The sequence below is a fragment of the Mustela erminea genome, chromosome 3 (assembly GCF_009829155.1).
Source record: "Mustela erminea isolate mMusErm1 chromosome 3, mMusErm1.Pri, whole genome shotgun sequence".
Lineage (NCBI taxonomy): Eukaryota > Metazoa > Chordata > Mammalia > Carnivora > Mustelidae > Mustela > Mustela erminea.
The window spans coordinates 61,673,046-61,695,760 of record NC_045616.1 but is presented as its reverse complement, the minus strand read 5'-3'; the positions used below and the strand labels follow the sequence as shown (position 1 = coordinate 61,695,760).

General features: G+C 35.8%; 1 protein-coding gene across 2 annotated transcripts in view; it reads right to left on the bottom strand.

Annotated features, from left to right (window-relative positions):
• The window catches only part of TBCA (tubulin folding cofactor A), an 81,386-nt gene that overhangs the window by 2,386 nt on the left and 56,285 nt on the right, over window positions 1–22,715 (bottom strand). The window contains exons 2-3 of one of the 2 annotated variants that reach the window (XM_032335891.1): window positions 19,689–19,794; window positions 1,813–1,899 (exon numbers count right to left, since the gene is read on the bottom strand). In XM_032335891.1, the coding sequence (XP_032191782.1) occupies window positions 1,813–1,899; window positions 19,689–19,794 (193 nt within the window). Of the gene's footprint in view, window positions 1–1,812; window positions 1,900–19,688; window positions 19,899–22,715 lie in introns of those variants that run through there. The other variant, XM_032335890.1, reaches the window with a different exon arrangement.

Below are 22,715 nucleotides of genomic sequence, written 5' to 3'. Positions count from 1 at the left end.
ACAAAATGCTAACATCTTTTATTTTTTGATATCCAAAGACTGAGTTTTTCCTTGATACTTTATACATAAAACTCCTACTAAAATATTATGTGAAGAGATAAATGAAACAGTATCATCTAAGTTATTCTGCATATGAACTTTTGTTTGATTTTTACTTAAATAAGTAAAGCTATGACCAGTTATTTGTGTTGGGTCAATAAAAGCTGAAGATGTACAGTTACAGAGCAGAGAGAATAAAGTATGTGTGTTTCTTCTTCTTCTTCTTCTTTTTTTTCAAAGATTTATTTATTTATTTATTTGACAGAGAGAGAGAGACAGTGAGAGAGGGAACACAAGCTAGGGAAGTAGAAGAGAGAGGAAAAGGCTTCCCGCAGAGCAGGAAGCCCGATGCAGGGCTTGATCCCAGAACCCTGGGACCATTACCCGAGCCGAAGGCAAACGCTTAATGGACTGAGCCACCTAGGTGCCCCTGTGTGATCCTTTAATAGGAAAATTTAAAGCAAAAGGAGAATTTGCTTAACTCAGACTACAGGCAAAAATTTCTTAAAACCTCTATATTACACCTAAACATGTCTCTGTTCTCTGTTACTAACTAAAGCTCTTTGAGGGTAGAAATAGTGTTGACTACATCCATACACACAAGTATATCATTCAAAGACAGAATTATTCTTTTCAAGCAATTTCTATTACTTTTTCAGCTACTAGATTCATGAAAGAAAAAAGCATTTAAGTTGTCAGGAAATAAAAATGGTGCTTCTGTCTCAGTATTTTAATATAGTAATTATTTCCTGCTTTCATCTACCTTTTATTTCAAAACCACAGTTTTATTTTTGGCTGTTAAGGAAAGTTACCCTGACTTTGAAAGGTTCCTATAGATAAAAACGGAGTTCTGTGTCAAAATTGAAGTAAAATGTGAACGTATCTCTGTTTTTTTCTTACAGATTTAGTCCTAATATAATTTTGGTGGGAAAACAAATGTCATTCTTTTTCAAAAAATACATATAATCATCCTGAGAAAGCCTCACAAGATTTTTGTTGTAGAAGGCATAACTATGAATCACGAGACAGCTAGTAGCTAGTTAATATTAGCTCAAGAAACAGAAACACAAAATGAGATTAGTAAAGGAAATATCAGAATTCATCAAATTTATCACCAAACAGTGAAAACAACTGCCTTGAATATAGTATCATGCAGTTATCTCAGTTAAGAAATAGGAGAACTTTTAATTGTTTTTAGAATCTTTTATAAAATGATTCTGCCACTGTATCACAAGGCACTTAACACTAGCAAGGATGGTAACAGTGTTATCCTGCTCCAAGTTAAAAGGAAAGCACTGTCTATATTATATTACAAGGTGTTTTTTCCTCTCAAACTGAATAAGGTTTGACTCTAAAAGGATTCCAGATCCTTTTCGTAAGGGCCCAGATCCATTTGAAGCATCTGGATCTTCTGAAATTTTAAATAGTCTACTTATCTTTAATGTGCCAAAAAAAAGATCTTTATGTATGAATACTAAATATTTCAAGATACTGCTGGACAATGTTAGTGCTCTAAATATCTACCATAATAACTCAAATATATTTAAATAAACAGAATAAACAGAATAAACATGTTGGTTATAGTACTTCTACTGGAGGCTAATTAAAATACAATTTAATCTCTACTAATTATTTTAAAATATACTGGCACACAGGTCAAGTGAACAAAATATGTCCCAAACTAGTTTACAGCATTGAATACTTAAGATTTTGGCCTTCCATGTATTACACTGAAAGAATGTTTAAACAGAACACTGAGAAGAATTTACTTACTAATAACTGCAGAAGATCGGTATATGCTGCTTCCAACCTGCGCTGGCAATCTGGGATCATCATCCGGGACTCTTGCAGGATCTCTGCCTATAATGAAAATCTCTGTGAGACAAGCAGAGATAGTAGAACTTACGTGTTTAGCTCACAGTTCTGTAGCTATCTAAAACAGGTCAGAAGAATCAGGAAAAAATTATAGGTATGTTAAATAGTTTTATATTTTTTAAAAAATAGCTCAATATTTTAACTTAAATTATGATTAGAAGTTAGAAAGAATGACTATCATACTGTAAAATATTCAAAGTACAAGTTTTAAATCATTTGGTAATCACCTTTTCATGCTAAGTGAAAATTAACTGGAAAAGCTTTTCATAGAGCATTTATTTAAAAAGGCTATTTAAAATAAACTATTTTTCCTGCTGTCACAAAGCACCTTTATTTAAAATGGGATCAGCTGGTTATATAAATATCTCCTGCATCTTCTGAGTAATAAAGAAAAACAGTGTTCAGATAATATCACATGGAGATAATTACTGCATGAAAAAAGTTATTGAGTTATTGATCACATCGTGTGCACACTGCAGGAGGTTCTTACTGAAAGACAGAGGTAAAGAAAAAGGAAAAGCAAAGACCAGCAGGTTCATATTTTTGATGCTTATCATGCATAAAAAGTTATTACTTATCCTTGTGCTTCATTTTAGGAGAGAGATTATTCTCCCCATGCACTTTGAGCCAAATTACCAACCTGGCACCCCTCTGAATCTAACTTCTGCCTATTCCTCCTGAAGACAGACACAACAGAATTAAACCCAAGAATATTTATTCTGGAGGGTATTTCTGGATATAACATGTATCATTCAAAGCTGAACTATAAAGAAAAAAATCAAAGCAATCACTGAGAAACCAATCAGTAGGAGGGTAAATAAATTAGTGTCAGATGTTCCTCAAATACGTCTTTTTCCTAAGATGGCAAGAAGCTTTATCTCCTTAAACTATTCTCAGAGACATAAAAATCATTTAAACATTTATCTACAAAAAATGATGTTTGGGCAGCTACCTTTGGTTAAAAGGGTACAAATTCCAAACTTTTACTAATTTTACTAATAAGCTTTATTAGCTAGCTCATATAAAAATAAAAAGGAAAGACATAACAGTGGTAATCATACTACATTTTATTATTATTATTATTATTATTGTTATTTTTAAAGATTTTAGTTATTTATTTGACAGAAATCACAAGTAGGCAGAAAGGCAGGCAGAGAGAGAGGAGAAAGCAGGCTCCCTGCTGAGCAGAGAGCCCGATGTGGGGCTCGATCCCAGGACCCTAGAATCATGACCAGAGCCGAAGGCAGAGGCTTTAACCCACTGAGCCACCCAGGCACCCCAATCATACTACATTTTAATAGAAACTTTAGTAAGTCCCAGTATCTTCTCCCTTTCCCTAATAGTTTTGTCATAACACGCACTATAAACAAAAATCAGAATCATAATAAACAAGGATGCTCTCTATCCACATCTGTTTTCTCAGGTGAAAACCTACTGTTTAACTTCTTTTACTAACAAGACGCTGGCTGAAAACTCAAGACATAGGATCATGACTTTACTTCACTGCTAATCAATACTATACCTAGATATTTAATCACTGTGACTAAATTATTTTTATCTATCTGGTTAGTATGAATATGTGTGAAAAAATCACTGATAGACATTTCACTGGATACCTGATTCATATCCAGTGAAATGTGGTCCATTTGGACCACCCTTGAGAGTAACTTAAAGGGATTAAATAAGATGAAATGAATAGAGAGTAAGATCAAAAGCTAAGTCAAAATGGATACTTCGAGAAAGTTTTTTGAAAAGTTTTAGTACTGTCAATGAAATGAACTTTATAATTCTTTCATTATTATTCTATTATTATGGAGCAAGAATCCTCATTTAATCTATCAAAACAGGACTATGATGTAAATAGGGTCAAAGATCAGTCTCTCCCACGTACCATCCCCAATTCATTCAATAAGCTTACTATAGATCTACAGGATGCCCGGTACAGGGGATGCAAAGATGAGTAAAAGGGCAGTTTTTGTCCTCCAGTATAGGAGCATGAATATGAAAATAAACACTTGATAGCTTCAAGAAGTCTATGCCACTGGAAGCCAAAGGCATATAGTATAATCTTGGCTATGATGTGGAATCCATAAACCACATCTCTATCAAGGCCATAAACCGTATACTTTACCTCATAACAATGAATTACAAGTGCTAGAAATAATTTTAAAAAACCATATATAAGGTGTGATTATATAGTAAAGAAACCCCTCAAAATAACTGAACTAAAGTAAATGAGTATTATCTTTCAAAGTGTTCTCCTTGGGAAGGAGTCACTCAGATGAATGGAGCCTCTCTTTAAAATATCTGAATAGGGTGGTTCAGTCGTTAGGCATCTGCCTTAGGTCAGGGTCCTGGAAACAAGCCCCACATCCTGCTCCCTGCTCAGCAGAAAGCCTGCTTCCCCTTCTCCCACTCCCCCTGCTTGTGTTCTCTCTCTCGCTATCTCTCTCTCATCAAACAAATAAATTCTTAAATAAAAGAAAATATCTCAATAAACTCTCAGTTTATTATAATGCTGACTATGACAAGACTGAGTTTAAGTCAGGATCTTGGCACAGATTGGGAGGTACAAGGAACCTTAGGTAACACAGCAGGATGTGGTTCTACTCACGTGTTACTGTTCTTAAAACAAGTTAGGATATTTTGGGGGGAAAGTTATTCAGGTAAAATGGAAGTCTGGGAAGGCTTATTAGCAAGCTCAAACTAGAACAATAAATAAATTACTAAACTAAAATCTGATCAATTATCTTTATAATCAAATGTATATAAGTTGGAAGGGAAAAGCCCTAATTGGCAGATTTTCATTTTTTTCAGAAAGAAGAGCTCTGTGAAATAATCTGGGCAATGTTAAGTTGTTCTGCTATTGCTCAATTGAGATATGATTTCTAACTTCTTTAATGATCCATTCACCCAGGGCTGGCTATAAATCCATAGGCACTCTAATATTGGATATCGGCTACCTCTGGAACCAATGGTAACTGCATTAGCTTGACAAACTGAGCTTTAGAGTTGTTCAGAGATTACTGTAATAATGGTTAAGTCTACTTTCATACAAAGGTCAAATGGTTAATATACTAATAAACAGGTTAAAAATCCAACTGAAGAAAGGGAGAGACAGAGGGAAAATGGTAACTGTGTAAGGCAATGGATATGTCAAGTAGCTTGGTTATAGTCAATATTCACAAAGTACACATTCATCAAATCATACAATTTGATAACTTAAATATATACAATTTTAGACTGTCAACTGAATCTCAGTAAAGCAAGGGAAAAAAGATATGAAGATACTCTGACTGAGAAAGAAATGAAGAATCATAGAGTCAGAAGGGACCTAAGTGGTCATCTACTACAGGCTCCTCAATTTATAAACAAGAAAGCTGAGTCTCGGAGTGACTAGCTAGTTGATAGGGTCTGAGTTATAACCCATGACTCTGATTTCAACTCTAGCATATCAGTGATAGTGTAGCCAGACTCTAAGAAGGCTTCCAATGATCCCGTTCTTGCATAGTCACCTCCCACACTACATTTGGGTTGCACCTGTGACCAACAGAATGTGGCTGAAGTGGCTTTCTAGAACTTAAGACCTGAGGCTAAGTCTTTAGAAGGCTTTTTGTTTCCACATGGGCCTTTTGAAATGCTTAGGTTATGGGTATGTTTCTCTCAGGACCTGGTTGTCATGCTGTGAGAACCTCTGAAGGATGGAAAGAAGGAATATAGAAAGATAAGAAGGAAGGAAGGAAGAAAAGAGAAAGGAAGGAAGGAATTTGACTTGTGTTTTTGTGGTTATTGCTGAATGACTAAGGTTATTGCTCAATGATTAAAAAGTAGTCTGGGCCCCCTAAACCCTAAGATGTCATAATTAACTTTAAGTATAAATGGTTTAAATCCACTTTTTTTGTTGTTGTTGTTGTTTAAATCCACTTCTAAGAGATTCATAGACTGGACTCAACTATATGCTGCTTACAAGAAAACCACTTTGAACAAAATGAAACAGGTGAAAATAAAGGATGAAAAAAGATGTATCATGCAAACATTTAAACGAAAGAGTGACTATATTAATACTGGACAGACTTCAGAGCAAAAAAATAAATAAATTAGAGACCAAGAGGAATGTTACATAATAATACAATGATCAATTCACCAAGAAAAAAACATGGTGATCCCCTAAATGTGGATGTACTACATAAGAGGAACTTCAAAATATATAACATAAAAACAGATAAAACTGGAAAGGAGAGAGATAAAACTACACATATAGCTGGGGATTTCAATACTTTACTTAGTACAAGTGGTAGAAGTATTAGACCAAAAAAGTCAGCAAAGTTATAAAAGGACTGAATAATGCCATCAACCAATAAGATCTAATTGACATTTATAGGACACTCTGCCTAAGAAAGGAAAAGAAATACTTTTTAAGCACCTATGAAACCTTCCTTACAGAGGCACCTGGGTGGGTCAGTTAGTTAAGCTTCTGACTCTTGGTTTCAGCTCAGGTCATGACCTCATGGGCTGTGGGACTGAGCCCTGTGTTAGGCTCCATGCTCAGTGCAGAGTCTGCTTGAAAGATTCTCTCTCTGCCCCTCCCCCATCTTACATGCATACTCTCTCAAATAAATAAATCTTAAAAAAAAAAAAAAACATTGATTACAGTATACCATAGTCTGGGTCAAATAACAACAACAGAACAAAAATCTCAGCAAATTTAAATATTAAATAAAAGAACTGAAGTAATACCTAGTGCATGTACGACTAATTAAAAAAAGTTAGAAATCGTAACAAAAATATGGCAGGAAAATCTTCAAATCACTTAGAAAATTAAACATACTTGTAAATAACCCATGAATCAACAAGGAAGTCTCAAAACAAGAAGAGAAATACAGAGATAAATGAGAATTAAAGTATAGCATGTCAAATGTTAAAGGATTCAGTTAAAGCAGTGCTGAGAGGGAAATTTATAGCAGTAAATGTTTATGTTAGGAAAGAGCAAAGACCTCAATTTAAACATCTAAGTTCTGGGGCACTGGGTGGCTCAGTCGTTAAGTGGTCTTGTCTTCAGCTCAAGTGATGATCCTAGAGTCCTGGGATCAAGCCTGCATCCGGCTCTCTGCTCAGTGGGAAGCCTGTTTCTCCCTTTCCTACTGCCCCCTGCTTGTGTTCCCTCTCTCACTGTTCTCTGTCCAAATAAATAAAATCCCTTAAAAACCCAAAAACCAAAAAACTAAGGTTCTTATTTCAGAAACTGAGAAAAAGAAGAGCAAATAAACCCAAAACAAGCAGAAGGGAATAATAAAAATAAGATTAGAAATGAATAAAAAATTTTAGAATAAAAATATCCATGAAACAAAGAGATGAGTTTTTAAAAAACTAATAAATTACTAGTAACACTGAAGTCAGAAGGCACAAATCACTAAATCAGTAACAAAAAAAGATCTTATCTTTACAGATCTTGCAAGCATTAAAGGAAAACAACAGAAACTTGAGTTAAGATGGTGAAGCAGTAGGGGGAGTCTGGGCTTGAACACAGCTTCACCCCCGATCACAGCTAGATCAACATCAAATAATTTTGAATACCTAGGAATTCGATCTGATGATTAAAAGAGCAATGTGCATAATTAGAGGGAGAGAACGTGGCAGGCTTATTTTAAACAAACAAATCAAAGCACACTTAGTTAAAGGTCCAAGCACTCCCCACCACAAACAAGGAGGAACCCTGCAAAGGACTGACCTTGGGAAAAGCAGCCAAAACACCACAGCAGACTGCACAGAGCATACACCAGAGACACTCCCTGAAGCACCAGGCCCTAGACAGTGTAGGACTCCTTCTTAATATACTACTACTCTCAAAAGCAGGAAAATAACAAGCTTTCATAACATGCAAAAGCAGAAACCTAGACAAAATGACAAGATGGAGGAAATTTCTGGAAAAGAAAGATCAAGAAGAAACCATGGCCGGGGATTTACTCCAAACAGATATAAGCAATATATACGAACAAGAATTCAGAACAAGAATCATAAGAATAGGGGCACCTGGGTGGCTCAGTGGGTTAAAGCCTCTGCCTTCGGCTCAGGTCATGATCCCAAGGTTCTGGGATCGAGCCCCACATCAAGCTCTCTGCTTAGCAGGGAGCCGGCTTCCTCCTCTCTCTCTCTCTCTTCCTGCCTCTCTGCCTATTTGTGATCTGTCTGTCAAATAAATAAATAAATATTTAAAAAAAAAAAAGAATCACAAGAATATTATGGGGTTGAAAAAAGCATAGGAAACACCACAGAAACCGTTGCTGCAGAGATAAAAGAGCCAAAAAACGGTTAGGCCAAAATAAAAAATGCTTTCCTGAGATGCAAAATAGACTGGATGCAATCACAAAGAGGATGGAAGAATCAGAGGAACAAAAAGGTGATACAGAAGACAAAATTTTGGAAAACAAAGAAGCTGAAAAGAAGACAGAAAACTAGTAGATCACAAAGAGACTTAGGGAGCCCAGTGATTCCACAAAGCACAATAATATCCATATCATAAGAATCCCAGAAGAGGAAGAGTGGGAAAAAAAAGAGCAGATTTATTTGAAAAAATTATAGCTGAAAATTTCCCTAATAAGTGGAAGGAAATGGATATTCAAGTCCAAAGGCACAAAGAACTCCCCTCACAATCAATAAAAACAAGTCAACACCAAGACATATCATAGTGAAACCTGCAAAATACAAAGAGAGAATTCGACAGCAGCTAGGGATAAAAGGTCTTTAAGCTACAAGAGTAGACATAAGGGTAGCAGCAGATCTGTCCACAGAATTTGGCAGGCCAGAAGACAGTGGCATGATACAGTCAATGTGCTGAATGGGAAACATATGCAGCCAAACATACTTTATCCAGCAAGGCTGTCATTCAGAATAAGAGAGTTAAAGGGTTTCCAAAACAAGCAAAAACTAAAGGAGTTTATGAACACTAAACTAGCACCACAAGAAATATTAAAGCAGACCTTTGAGCAGGAAAGAGGGCCCACAATCAACAAAGACTGGAAAGGAAAAGAGACAATCTACAGGAATAGCAACTTTACAGGTAATACAATGGCACTAAATTTGTATCTCTCACTAATTACTTTGAATGTAAATGGCCTAAATGCTCTAATCAAAACACACAGGGTATCAGAATGGATAAAAAAACCAAGACCCATCAATATGCTGTTTACAAGAGACTCACTGTAGACCTAAAGACACCTCCAAATTGAACGTGAGGGGGAGGAGGACCATCTATCATGCTATTGGATGTCAAAAGAAAGCAGGAGTAGTCATATTTATATCAGACTAACTAGATTTTAAATGAAAAAGTGTACTAAGAGATGAAGAAGGGCACTATATCATAATAAAGGGGTCTATTCAATAAGATCTAAAAATTCTAAATATTTATGCCCCAACCTGGGAGCAGCCAAATACATAAATCAGTTAATAAACAAACTTAAAGAAGCTCACTGATAATAACACATTAAGAGTAGGGGACTTTAACCCCACTCACAGTAAGGGACTGATTATCTAGCAGAAGATCAACAAGGAAACAATGGCTCTGAATCATACACTGAACCAGATGGGACTTAACAGATATATTCAGAACATTTCATCCTAAGGCAGCAGAAAACACATTCGTTTTTAGTGCACATGGCACACTCTCCAGGATAGGTCACATATTGGATCACAATAAGGCCCTCAACGAATAGAGAAAGAGAAGCATACTATGTATATTATGTATATTTTCAGACCATAATGCTATTAAAATGAAGTCAACCACAAGAAAAAATAAGGGAAGACTGCACGTAGGTTAAAGAACATCCTACTAAAGAATGAATGGGCTAACCAGGAAATTAAAGAAGAAATTAAAAAAAAATACAGAGAAGCAAATAAAAATGAAAATAAATTGAAAGTCTAAAACCTTTGGAACGCAGCAAAGGCAGACATTAAGAGGGAAGTATACAGCCAAACACAGGCCTTCCTCAAGAAGAATAGTTTCAAATACATGACCTAACCTTACACCTAGAGCAGCTGGAGAAAGATCAGCAAATAAAGCCTAAAGAAATAAATGAAACAGAAACCAGAAGAACAGTAGAACTGACCAACAAAACTAGGAGCTGATCTTTGAAAGAATTAGTAAGAATGATAAACCCCTGGCCAGACTTATCAAAAAGAAAAAAGGACCCAAATAAAAAAAAATCATGAATGAAAGAGGAGAGATCAAAACCAACACTGAAGGAATACAAGGAATTAAGAGAACATATTATGAGTAACTATATGCCAAAAAATCGGGCAATCTAGAAAAAATGGATGCATTCCTAGAGATGCATGAACTACCAAAAAAGAAGCAGGAAGAAAGAGAAAACCTGAGCAGACCCATAACCAGCAAGGATATTGAAGCAGTAATCAAAACTCTCCCTACAAACAAGAGTCCAGGGTCAGATGGCTTCCCAGTGGAATTCTACCAAACATTTAAATTAGAATTAATATCTAGTCTTCTGAAACTATTCCAAAAAATAGAAATGGAAGGAATACTTCAAAACTCATTCTATAAAGGCAGTATCACCTTGATTCCAAAAGCAGAGTCCCCACCAAAAAGAAAAGTTACACACCAATATCCTTGATGAACATGGATTCAAAAATTTCCAACAAAATACTAGCAAATTGTAAGGAAAAAAAAAACCCACTAAAAAGTCTATAATACTGTTCATAATGCTCATGGATTTGCCACTTAGAAGAAATGAACCAATTCCTTCAAAACTACAAAGCACCAAAACTCAAATGATAACCTGGGTAGTTCTACAATCATGAAAGGAATTGAATTATAATTAAAAAGATCATAAAACAGAACTCTCCAAGCCTCAATAGTTCCACTGGACAATTTTATCAAATATTTAAGGAATGGAAACTAATTTCACACAAATCCTTTAAGAAAGAGAAGAGGGAACATTTTCCAATTAATTTTATGAGAGGAGCATTAACCTGATACCAGAACCAGACAAAGACAGTATAAAAAAAGAAAACTGCAGACCATAAAATTAGATGCAAAAATCCTCAGCAAGGTATTAGTAAATTGACTCCAGCAACATACGAAAAGAATTACACACCACAATCAAGATTAAGCAGGTATAATATAAGACTGGTTCAACATTTAAAAATCAGTTCGTATAATCCCACAATATTAGTAGGCCAAAGAAGAAAATTTATATGGTCTTATCAAATGAGACAGGAAAAAAAGCATGTAACAAAACCCAAAATACCCATTCATGACAAAAACACTCAGCAACCGAGGAATAAAGAACTTCCTCAACTTGAGAAACACTATTTACCAAAATGTACAGCTAACATTATACTTAATGGTAGATGACTGAATGCTATCTCCTTAAGATTAGAAATAGGTGAGATGAAAGGAAAAAAAAAAAAAAAAAAAAAAAAGAAATAGGTGAGATGTCCACTCTCACCACTCCTATTCAAGAGAGTACTGTAAGCCTTAGCCAGAACAATCAGGTAAGAAAAAGAAGACATGCAGGTTGAAAAGAAAGAATCTATCTCTGTTTAACAAATGATATGCTTATCTATGTAGAAGACCAGAAGGAATCTACAAAAAAACTTTTAGAATTAGAGAGTTCAACAAGTCAAGGTTACAAGGTCAACACAGAAAAAACTAAATGCACTTCCATATCTAACAGCAAAATATGTATGTGGAAACCAAAACTAAAAACAATACCATTTACAACATTTTCAAAGAAAATGAAATACTCAGGTATAAAACTAACAAAACATACAGGATTAGTATGTTGAAAATTACAAAATGTTGATGAAAGAAGTCAGACCTAAATAAATTGGAAAGAGTTAATTAACATGTTCATTGACTGGAAGACCTCACATAGTAATGACATCAATGTTTTTTTTTAAAGTATGCTCCATGCCCAGTTGTGGAGCCCAACATGGGGCTTGAACTCATGACTCTGAAATCAAGACCTGAGCTGAGATCAAGATTCAGATGCTTACGGGGCGCCTGGGTGGCTCAGTGGTTTAAAGCCTCTGCCTTCGGCTCAGGTTATGATTCCAGGGTCCTGGCATCGAGCCCCACATCGGGCTCTCTGCTCTGTAGGGAGCCTGCTTCCTCTTCTCTCTCTGCCTGCCTCTCTGCCTCCTTGTGATCTCTGTCAAATAAATAAATAAAATATTAAAAAAAAAAAAAAAAGATTCAGATGCTTAACCAACTGAGCCACGCAGGTGCCCCCAAACAGTTATATAGGTGTATTTTTTTTTTTTAAGATTTTATTCAATTATTTGACAGAGAGTGATCACAAGTAGGCAGAGAGGCAGGCAGAAAGAGAGGGAGAAGCAGGTTCCCTGCTGAGCAGAGAGCCTGATGCTGAGCTTGATCCCAGGACCCTGAGATCATGATCTGAGCTAAAGGCAGAGGCTTAACCCACTGAGTCAGTCACCCAGACAACCCCGGTTGTACAGGTTTAATGCAATTCCTATCAAAATCTTAGCAAGGTGTTTTATAGACATAGACAAGCTTAATTTTAAAATGTTTTATGGAAAGGCAAAGGAAGTAGAACATCTAAAACAATAAAAGAAAAAAAAGAAAATGAGAGAACTCACTTTCACAATTAAATCTTTCTCTATAGCTACAGTAATCAATACAGTGTGGTACTGGTAAATGAATACATACAGGTTAATGGATCAAAAGGGAGAAACAAAAATTAGACCCACAAAGATGTCCAAAGGGTTTTTGACCTTTTCAACAAACACTGCTGAAGGAACTAGGCTTCTATAGGCAAAAAGATAAATTGATTAATTTCAAACTAAACCCCACCCCTTAAACAAAAATTAACTCAAGACTGATCAAAGCCTTAAATGTAAAACATAAAACCACAGATATTTTAGAAAAACAAAACAAAACAAACAAACAAACAAACAACAACAACAACAAAAAACAGAAAATCTTTGGGACCGAGGATTAGGCAGAGGCCTTAGACTTGAGATCAAAAGTATAATTCACAAAAGGAAATATTAGCCATAAATGAGATGTTCTCAAAATTAAAAACTATTGCTCAGTGAAAGACACTGTTAAGAGGCAGTGACTAAGCGAAAATATTTGCAAACCACATATCCAGCAAAAGGCATTTATCCGGACTATACAAAAAACTCTCAAAACTCAGAAGTAGAGAAACAAAGGATCCCATTAAAAAGTGGGCAGAAGACGGCTCAATCAGTATTGCATGCCACCTCTTGATCTCAGCATTGTGATTTCAAACCCCATTTTGGGTGCAGAGATTACTTAAAAAAATAAAATCTTAGGGGTGCCCGGCTGGCTCAGTAGAAAGCGTGTGGCTCTTGATTTGGGGGCCATGAGTTAAAGCCCCACTCTGGGTGTGGAAATTACTTACATAAATAAAAAACTTTTAAAAAGGGAGCAGAAGGGCGCCTGGGTGGCTCAATGGGTTAAGCCGCTGCCTTCGGCTCAGGTCATGATCTCAGGGTCCTGGGATCGAGGCCCGCATCGGGCTCTCTGCTCAGCAGGGAGCCTGCTTCCCTCCCTCTCTCTCTGCCTGCCTCTCTGTCTACTTGTGATCTCTCTCTGTCAAATAAATAAATAAAATCTTTAAAAAAATAAAATAAATAAAAAAATAAAAAGGGAGCAGAAGACATGAACAGACATTTCACTGAAGAGGATATACAGACATAAATAAGCAAATGAGAAGATACTCAACATTACTGCCATTAGGAAAATCAAAATTAAAAGCACAATGAGGTATCACTATACATCTATCATGCAGGTGATGATCAAATGCTAAAATAAAAAATAGCGGTAACATCAAAGGCCAGTGAGGATGTGGAGAAATCAAAACACTCACACATCACTGATGGGAATGTGAAATAATAGTCACTCTGGAAAAGAGTTTGGTAGTTTCTCTTAAGACAAAAAAATTTACTAATAAAACAGAGCAATTTCTTGGGATTTTATCCCAGTAGAATGAAATCTTATGTTCATGCAAAAATTGTCTATGAATGTTCACAGAAGCTTTTTTTTAAGAGCCCCAAACCAGAAATAATCCAAATGTTCTTCAGTGGATACATCCATACCATGGAACACTACTCAGCAATAATAAGGAACAAGGATAATCCACTCAGTGACTTAAGTGGAGCTCAAGGGAATTATGCTAAGTGGAAAAGCCAATTTCAAAAGGTTACATACTGTATAATTCTTCAAAGAATATTAATTACTTAGAACTCAGGGATGGAGAAGACAGGGGCTACAAAGAGGAAGCACAAGACAGTTTTGTGTGGAAAGATTTTCCATCTTAACTGTCGTATTTACACATTCTACATGTGACAGAATTGTATATGGGACTATATTCATAAACACACAAATGTATATACAGATACTCACAAATGAGTATATGTTTAACTAGAGAAATATAAATAAGCTCTGTGGTGTACCAAGTCAATTTCATGGTCTGGACATTATAATTATAATTATATAAGATATTAAAATTGTAGGAGGACTAGTGAGGGATGTATGTGACCTCCCTTAATATTTACTGCAACTTCCTGTAAATTTACAACAAAATACAAAACAAGCATAAAAACGGAGCACCACTGATAAACCTCAGACAATAATATTTTCTTGTACCACTGGAAGTTATTTTAAATAATACTTTTATCACCAATAAAAGAAATATGGTGTTCCTTGCAGAATCAGTCTTGTGAAAGAGACTTGATAAAATTCCTCTTTTAAACTGAGGCTTCCTATTATTTTCCACATACTTAAGAAAAAATTTCCCCTTCATTTTTAGGAAAAAGAAATATCCAATTGTGAATGTTAACTCATGTTTCAAGTAAATCACACACAAGAAATGTATGTGCATCCTTCTCAAAAAGACAAAATTTTTACAATACTGCAATTATATGTAATAATTGTAAATCTTTATTGGGAAAATTGTACCAATTTGTCCTTTTAACATTACTTCTGGAAGATAAGAGAGGAGTCATGCCTCAGATGAAATAAGAGGGATATGTTTGATTATCATTGTTTATTGTTTCTGTGGCAGATTAGCTTTAAAAAGAACAAAAAACCAGAATACTTTCACTGGTTGAGGGCAAAATCCTCTGTATCTCTAACTAGGATAAGGAGAGTAGGAAAGAAGAGCGATGTCATGAGCAGAGGACTAAAATTAATTTGGGCAATTTGAAGGTTGCAATATATTGTCTAGCGCAAAAAGAAAAGGACAGCACAAAAAAAAAAAAAAAAAAAAAAGAAAAGGACAGCACAGAATAACTCTTTGACGGACTGCTATTTTGGCCTCTTAGGGTCTTCTACCTAGTTACTTAGTTTACAAGAACCAAAATTAGACCTAATCTAGAAAAGGCCAATTTTGACAACCAAATAGGTAAGAAGTCTGGTAGGGACTGACAGTATGAATGTGTTATTACTTTTTTAAAAAAGATGTATTTATCTATTTGAGAGTGCCAGAGCACAGGGGAAGGGGGCACAGGGCAAGAGAGAATCCCAAGCAGACTCCCCACAGAGCTCAGAGCCCAAGGCGGGGCTCAATCTCGTAACTCTGGGATTACAACCCTGAGATTGTAACCTCAGCCAAAACCAAGAGCTGGACACTCAACTAACTATGACACCCAAGCATCCAAGAAATGTGTTCAAAAGATCCATTAAAGCCAGAGCAAAATGGATCCACGTGAGAAAAGAGCCACGTTAGTAAGAAGTGGTTAAGGAGGGGATTTAGCTCAGAAGAGGAGGAAATACAGGAAGACAAGTCAAGAACCCACAAACTGCAGCACTTCGCTTTCTTGATATTCTCTACTAGGAGAACAACATACGTAAAGAAACTAATACCCACATTAACGTTCCAGGCAAATAGGAATAAAGCAGTGCTTTGGGCAAAGCAATTCTTATTACATGTAATAAAAAAACATGAATGGCTGGCCACAGTATAGCTAAGCTAGGGAAAGTAAACTGAGAAAAGCATATAGGTTGGGTTAAAGAAAAGGTCTCATGAGACAGACAAAACTGCAACTGACAACTATATAAATTATAGGTTAACAATAGCAGTTAACAGAAATATTTATTGTTCTGTAATTAGATACGGGATAGTATTTTTGAATGTAAGTGCTAGGGTGACTAGGAATTTAAGAAATCACCTTATAAACCACAACCATGTGACAAGCGAGAATTTTAACATAGCTGAGAGTAGAAAGGATTTTTTAAAGATTTATTTTATTTATTAGAGAGAGAGAGAGAAAAAAAAAGAGAGTGCATGTGCGCAAGAGCAGGCCGAGGGGCAGAGGGAAAGAATACTCAAGCAGATAGCCGTCACTGAGCATGGGGCTGGAGGTGGGGCTCAATCCCAGGACTCTTGAGATCATGACCTTCACTGAAACCAGATGTTAGATGCTTAACTGACAGAGCCACCTAAGCACCCTGGAAAGGATTTTTAAACAAAAAATTTCCCCTTTTTACATCTGCGTATATAGTCAATGATAATGTAGTTAAGTGGCTAGTACTTTTAAACAACAATGAAAACAGAAGATTCAATGAAGAGTTAATCCCTACCTATAAAATAGTGACTTTACTGAAAGATGATCAATATATAAATATTAAAATAAAACAGATTCTCTGATAATCTGTGACATTCTCTGCAGAATTTTATTTAGAAAGAGAACACATTTATTCTCCATTCTGGTAACTTACAGCTTTTATTCTAGCTATATGGCTATTTTTTTAATACATTACTGGTGATTAAAAGAACAGGGCAAAGAAAAAAATAACTGAAGTCAGGAGTTACATATCTGGGAAAATAAGCCTGATTGAGAAGGACCTGGAAGAAATAAACTCAAATACTGTGTCATACTATTTCTTACTAGATGTTGGAAAACAACAGAGGACATAAAAGTGAGAGAGGGGCAAGAGTGATATAAATAGTCATACAAGTACCTATTTAAAAAAGCATTTAACCATCATTATTTTAAGAATCAAAAAACTGGGGGCACCTGGGTGGCTCAGTGGGTTAAAGCCTCTGCCTTTCGCTCGGGTCGTGATCCCAGGGTCCTGGGATCGAGCCCCATGTTGGGCTCTCTGCTTGGCAGGGAGCCTGCCTCCCCCTCTCTCTCTGCCTGCCTCTCTGCCTGCTTGTGATCTCTGCCTGTCAAATAGATTAAAAAAAAAAAAATTAAAAGAAAAAAAAAAGAATAAAAAAAACTGTGCTCCATATGTAAATCCTTATGAAGAGCAGTTAGTCCACAGTGGTCAATATATCAGCAAACATAATGTATCTATAAATCTGTTTACAAATCCTTCCTCAATTTATGAAAATCTTAAATACAAATGTCCTCTGCTATACCACACCTAGTGGAAGCAGGCTCTTCTAGAAGCTCAAAATTAAGGTTTTCTTCCTGGATTTTTCAGATGACACTATGTTGCTTTTGAAACACAGCAAATGCCTACAGAAAAATCCATTTTAAATTATTAACATTGTTGAATGAAGTGTGCATTGAGTGTTTACTATTATTTGTAACGTAATTTATATGATTAAAACCACTGTTGAGTTCACCAAGTCCTGATTTAAAGAAGTCTTGAGATATAATCTGTATAAGCCTTTTTCTAAGTGTCATCTGGATTTTATTCTACATGCATTATACACTGGATGTTAAGTAAAAAAGTAAATGTTCTGACATACCATTTTAGACATCAATCTGGCTGTTGTGATGGGAGGGAAAGGAGGTTTCAAGAGACAGAGGTGTGCTGAGTAGGAGGCTTTTGCAATAGTACAGGCGAAAGATGAGAGTGGAATGGATTAGGGGCAATGGTAGAAAGGAAAGAAAAGGAAGAAATAAGAAATAGGACTTGTGGATATCAGATGTGGTTATTAGGAAAGAGAGAGAAGCATCAAGAAGAGAGCCACTAAATTTTTGCTTTTAGGTATCTCAGTGACTGGAGATACCATTTACTGAAGATGGGTAACAAGAGAAGGAACAGATTTTGTTTTAGGAAGGTGGGTTAACTTGAGGTAAGACCATGATTTTTATTTTGGACACTCAAGAGAATATGCCAAACAGGTGATTAGTTGAATATATACATGTCTGGAATGGTCAAGCCCAGAGATATAGATTGGGGGGATACTGGCACTAGAATGAACACCAAGTAAGTAGGGACTAGTTTTTTTGTTTCTGTTTTGTTCTTTTTAATGTCATGCCTAAAAGAATGTCTAGAACAGTATTTGGCAAGTAGCAGGGGATTCAATAGATATCTGTTGAGTGAATAAATGAGTGAACATAAAAATGAAGTTTTATGATGGTATGAACTTAAGACCCAGAGGTTGCAGAAAGAACGCTTAAAGGTTAACACACACACACACACACACACACACACACACACACACACACAGAGGGGGAGGGAGAGTTTCAGCAAAGGAGACTGAGGAATGGTAGCAAAACAGAAGGAAAACTAGGAGGCTATTATTCTAGCAAAGAAAATAATATTAAAAAAATGCTTCAAGGAGAGTGGTTACTTGTGTCAAATGCTGTTGAAGCTATGTTAGATGAGGACAAAAATGTGAAAATAATGTCACTGACGGTTTTAACAAGGGTTAGGGAACATAATCCATTCTAACAGGAAGGAAAATAGTACAGGTACAGATGCAGATAGGTTGAAAGATTTTGTGGTAGGAAAAGACAAAGCTCCCAATAGCTTCTATTTTCTGAAGGAATTATGAACAAGTGTCAGCCAAGAGTGACTATTCAATAAATGCTCTGATGGGAATAAATAAGATGTTAAGGGAGAACAGAGGAGGGATATCTATCTCAGTGCTGAGGCAGAAGGTACGGGATGTTTAAAAGATAAAGAGAAATTTATAAAGAAAGGGTAGGTAGGAGAAGCAGGAGAGCATTTCATACACATGTAGTATGTCAGAGGCAAAGGAAAGAGCATGTGCAGGCAACAAAAAGGCTGGACCTAAGAGGTCCAGGGAGGGAACAGCAAGAGAGAAGGTTGGATAAGCAGGTATCAAAAAGGAGACCGAAATTTGTCATGAGGATAATTAGAAGAAGCCACTGAAAGTATAATATATATACTTATTTTGGTGGTCTTCTCATCAGTTTGGGGAAAGTATTTGTAAATTTAACATACAAGCACATTTAATATAAGATTAGGCCATTTATATATTAAGTATTTTTGAGCTTATTTTTTTTTAAAGATTTTATTTATTTATTTGACAGAGAGAAATCACAAGTAGATGGAGAGGCAGGCAGAGAGAGAGGGAAGCAGGCTCCCTGCTGAGCAGAGAGCCCGATGCAGGACTCGATCCCAGGACCCTGAGATCATGACCTGAGCCGAAGGCAGCGGCTTAACCCACTGAGCCACCCAGGCGCCTCTGAGTTTATTTTTTGTAGTAATCTCTACGAACTATGTGGGGCTAAAACTCAGAACCCTGAGATCAAAATCTCATATTCTTCTGACTAAGCCAGACAGGTGCCCTCATTTTTTATATTTAATACTTAAAATGGAGAGGCAGGATAGCTTAATGGATAAGAGTACAAATTTTAGACCCAGAACTCCTGCATTCAAACCCTAGCTATACTGCTTGGTGGTTATGTGACTTAGGCAAACTATGTAACCCGTATTTCCATATTTTTAAATTAATAGTAAAGAAGAAAATAACAGCACCTTCTCAAAGGGCTGTTAATGTATTAGTTAACATGGTATTCTGTAAATGTTAGCTATTATTATTAAAGATACAATTTACCTGCTTTTTAATGGCATAATTTTCACCATCTTCAGCTTTCATTTTTTCAATTTTTTCTTCTTGCTGTTTTGCTTCTTTTTCATACATCATTTTTTCTTTGACCAATCTATAAATAAACCAAAAATGGTTCCAAGAATTAACTTTTTCTCTAGCAAAAAGAACATGGGAAACAAAGAAAATGTAAATATAAAACATACTTAAGATACCAAAGTATGTGTGCTGGCAGGGGAGGAGGAGAGGAGGAAAGAAAAATAGCCACAGATAGAAGTCTGATCCTTAGGCCCTTAAGTCCTCTACCTGTCTAGATCAAGTACAATCTTCAAAGCACAAAATTCTTAAGTTTTTAAATAAAAACGTGTTCTGCGATAATATTTGTATTTACAATGTAAAAACACTCAAAATTATTATGTACTAACATTTGTCTTGCCTTTTAATTAGTATGTATTTTCCAAACTTTTATACGTGTATTTGGAACATAATGGGGAAAAGCTCAGCTCACTGGAAAAAAAAAATCAGTACATTGCATGCCAAATCCAAAATAAGGAAGGATAACATTATTTTCAAAAGCAAAACTATTTAACAAGTATTTACTATTCAATTAATTTTATGCCTGACCTTCCTCGTGTGAGGGACTGGGGTACATCATTTAGACATGATTCTCCTAGGGACAAACAGTGGAAACACATATTTATTTACTAAAACAAGAAAAGGTGTTGATAAAGATCAACAATAAACTGAAAGAGAGAAATACAAAGTTCTACTGATTATTCCTCATATAACCAAAGTGCAATCGATCATAATAACTCAATCCCCTCTAATCCTGGTTTATCAAAGTTTTAATATAAAATAAAAATGTAGTTCAAGAAAACACTAACACTCTGATATAAACAACATCTAAACAGCAGAATAAAAAGCTTTCAGAGTCCATATGTATTAAAAGAAGCTTTCTCCATCTGGCTTACTTACTAATTTCTAGAACTGTGTTGCTGAGCTAGCATTTAAAAATCATTATTAGAGAATGGCCTCTGTCTAATCATTTACAATGAAGATTTTTAAGTTTATTTCAAAACATTAAAAAAAAAGACTTTTATTTATTTTAGATAGAGAAAGAGTATGTGCGTGCCAAGGGAGGAACAAAGGGGTAAAGAATCTCAAGCTCCATGCAGGGCAATGAATATAAACAAATAACAGAGGATACTCAAGAAACAATAAGGGAAATAACAGTACTTGGGAAAGTACTATTTCTGGTTATCTGAGAAGAAGAGCCCTAATGATCTGTGGTACAGGGGTCAGTTGAGAGTTAAATTTTTCTTCGAGCTTTTACATTTGAGTTTATTCTTCATTTGACTTTTAAAACATTCCTATAGCTAAATAATACAAAAAACCCCAATAGCCAAGTAGTGAATTATGATTACAGCCCTTCACCAATTCACTACCACATATAAAATGATAATAGTCAGTGTTATTCACTGGCCTCATTACGAGGTCTGACAATGAATACCACCTCTATGATGATGTTCATCATCCTCATATGCTTCTCCATTGTAATGGTGCCATCTTTCCTAATTTGGATCAAAGTCTACCAGTCTTTTCAATTTTGAATAATTTTAAAGTTCACTAGTTATTCCTTAAGCAATATTTTCTAAATTTTCTGGAATAAAGCAAAATTCAATTAGAAAGACAACAAAAATGTATCTAATAGTTGTAATTCTCTAAACATTGCTCTCTTTTCAAGTTTTGTAAATGCTATTAAAATAACAAGTACAAAAATAAGTCATAACATTGTATTTTAAAGGCATAATTAACTGAAAATATTTTCTTTCTTTCTTTTTTTTTTTAAGATTTTACTTATTTATTTGACAGAGAGATCACAAGTAGGCAGAGAAGCAGGCAGTGGGGAGGGGGAAGCAGGCTCTCTGCTGAGCAGAAAGCCCGATACGGGGCTCGATCCCGAGATCATGACCTGAGCCGAAGGCAGAGGCTTGACCACTGAGCCACCCAGGCACCCCTGAAAATATTTTCTATTAGTGTTTCAAACCCACACCGACAGAGAAACAGCAATTTCAAAATCTGGTCACTTTCAGTACGTAGACAAATACACGAGAGGAAATTGCAAAAATCAGAGCAACAGAAAAGGATAGGCATAAAAAGGACAAAGGAGAAACTTTAAGAAATGATAATCATTAGGGAAGTGATAAATAACTTAAGACTTTTAACTATGTAAGTATGGCATTAACGTCATTTTTAGATATGTAGTCTGATGTTTTCCAAACTACTCCTTGGTATCTAAGTGGTCAAATAAGCTTAAAAAAAAAAACAAAAAAAACACTACTTGCTAGGGCACCTGGGTGGCTCAGTCAGTTAAGTATCTGACTCTTGATTTTGGCTTAGGTCTTGGTATCAGGGTTGTGAGATTGACCTCTGTGTGGGGCTCTGTGCTGGCAAGGAGCCTGCTTAAGGTTCTCTCTCTCCTTCTCTCTCTGCCCCTCCCCACCAAAAAACGAACAAAAACCCCCAAAGAATATGTATTCTGATATTAGGATTATTCAAAGCAGCATTACGCATAAGAGGCCAAATGTGAAAACAACTCAAAAGTCTATGAAATGGTGGATAAATAAAATATAATATACCCATACGACAGAGTAATATTAAGCAATAAAAAGAAATGAAGTACTGACTAATGGTACAACATCAATGAAAACATCGTGCTAAGTCAAAGAAGCCAGAGAGGAAGAGTCCAAAATGGCAGAACAGTAGGAACATCTGGTCTCAGGAATCATTCTGAACACCCATGAACTCAACCAGAGAGCTAAGAAAATAATAGCTGCAACTCTACAAATAGAAAAGCAACCACTTTATGGTAGAAGTTACGGAGAAGTGAGAATGAGGCAGTATATGGTAAGATAAACTGCAGGGTAAACAGCAGGTAAGCCGGCTACTGGAAATCACAACTTTTAGAAGTCTGCTCCAGTGAGGAACATCCCTGCCTGAAAGGTGCTCAGGTGGCAAAGCGGGCAGAATCCTAGG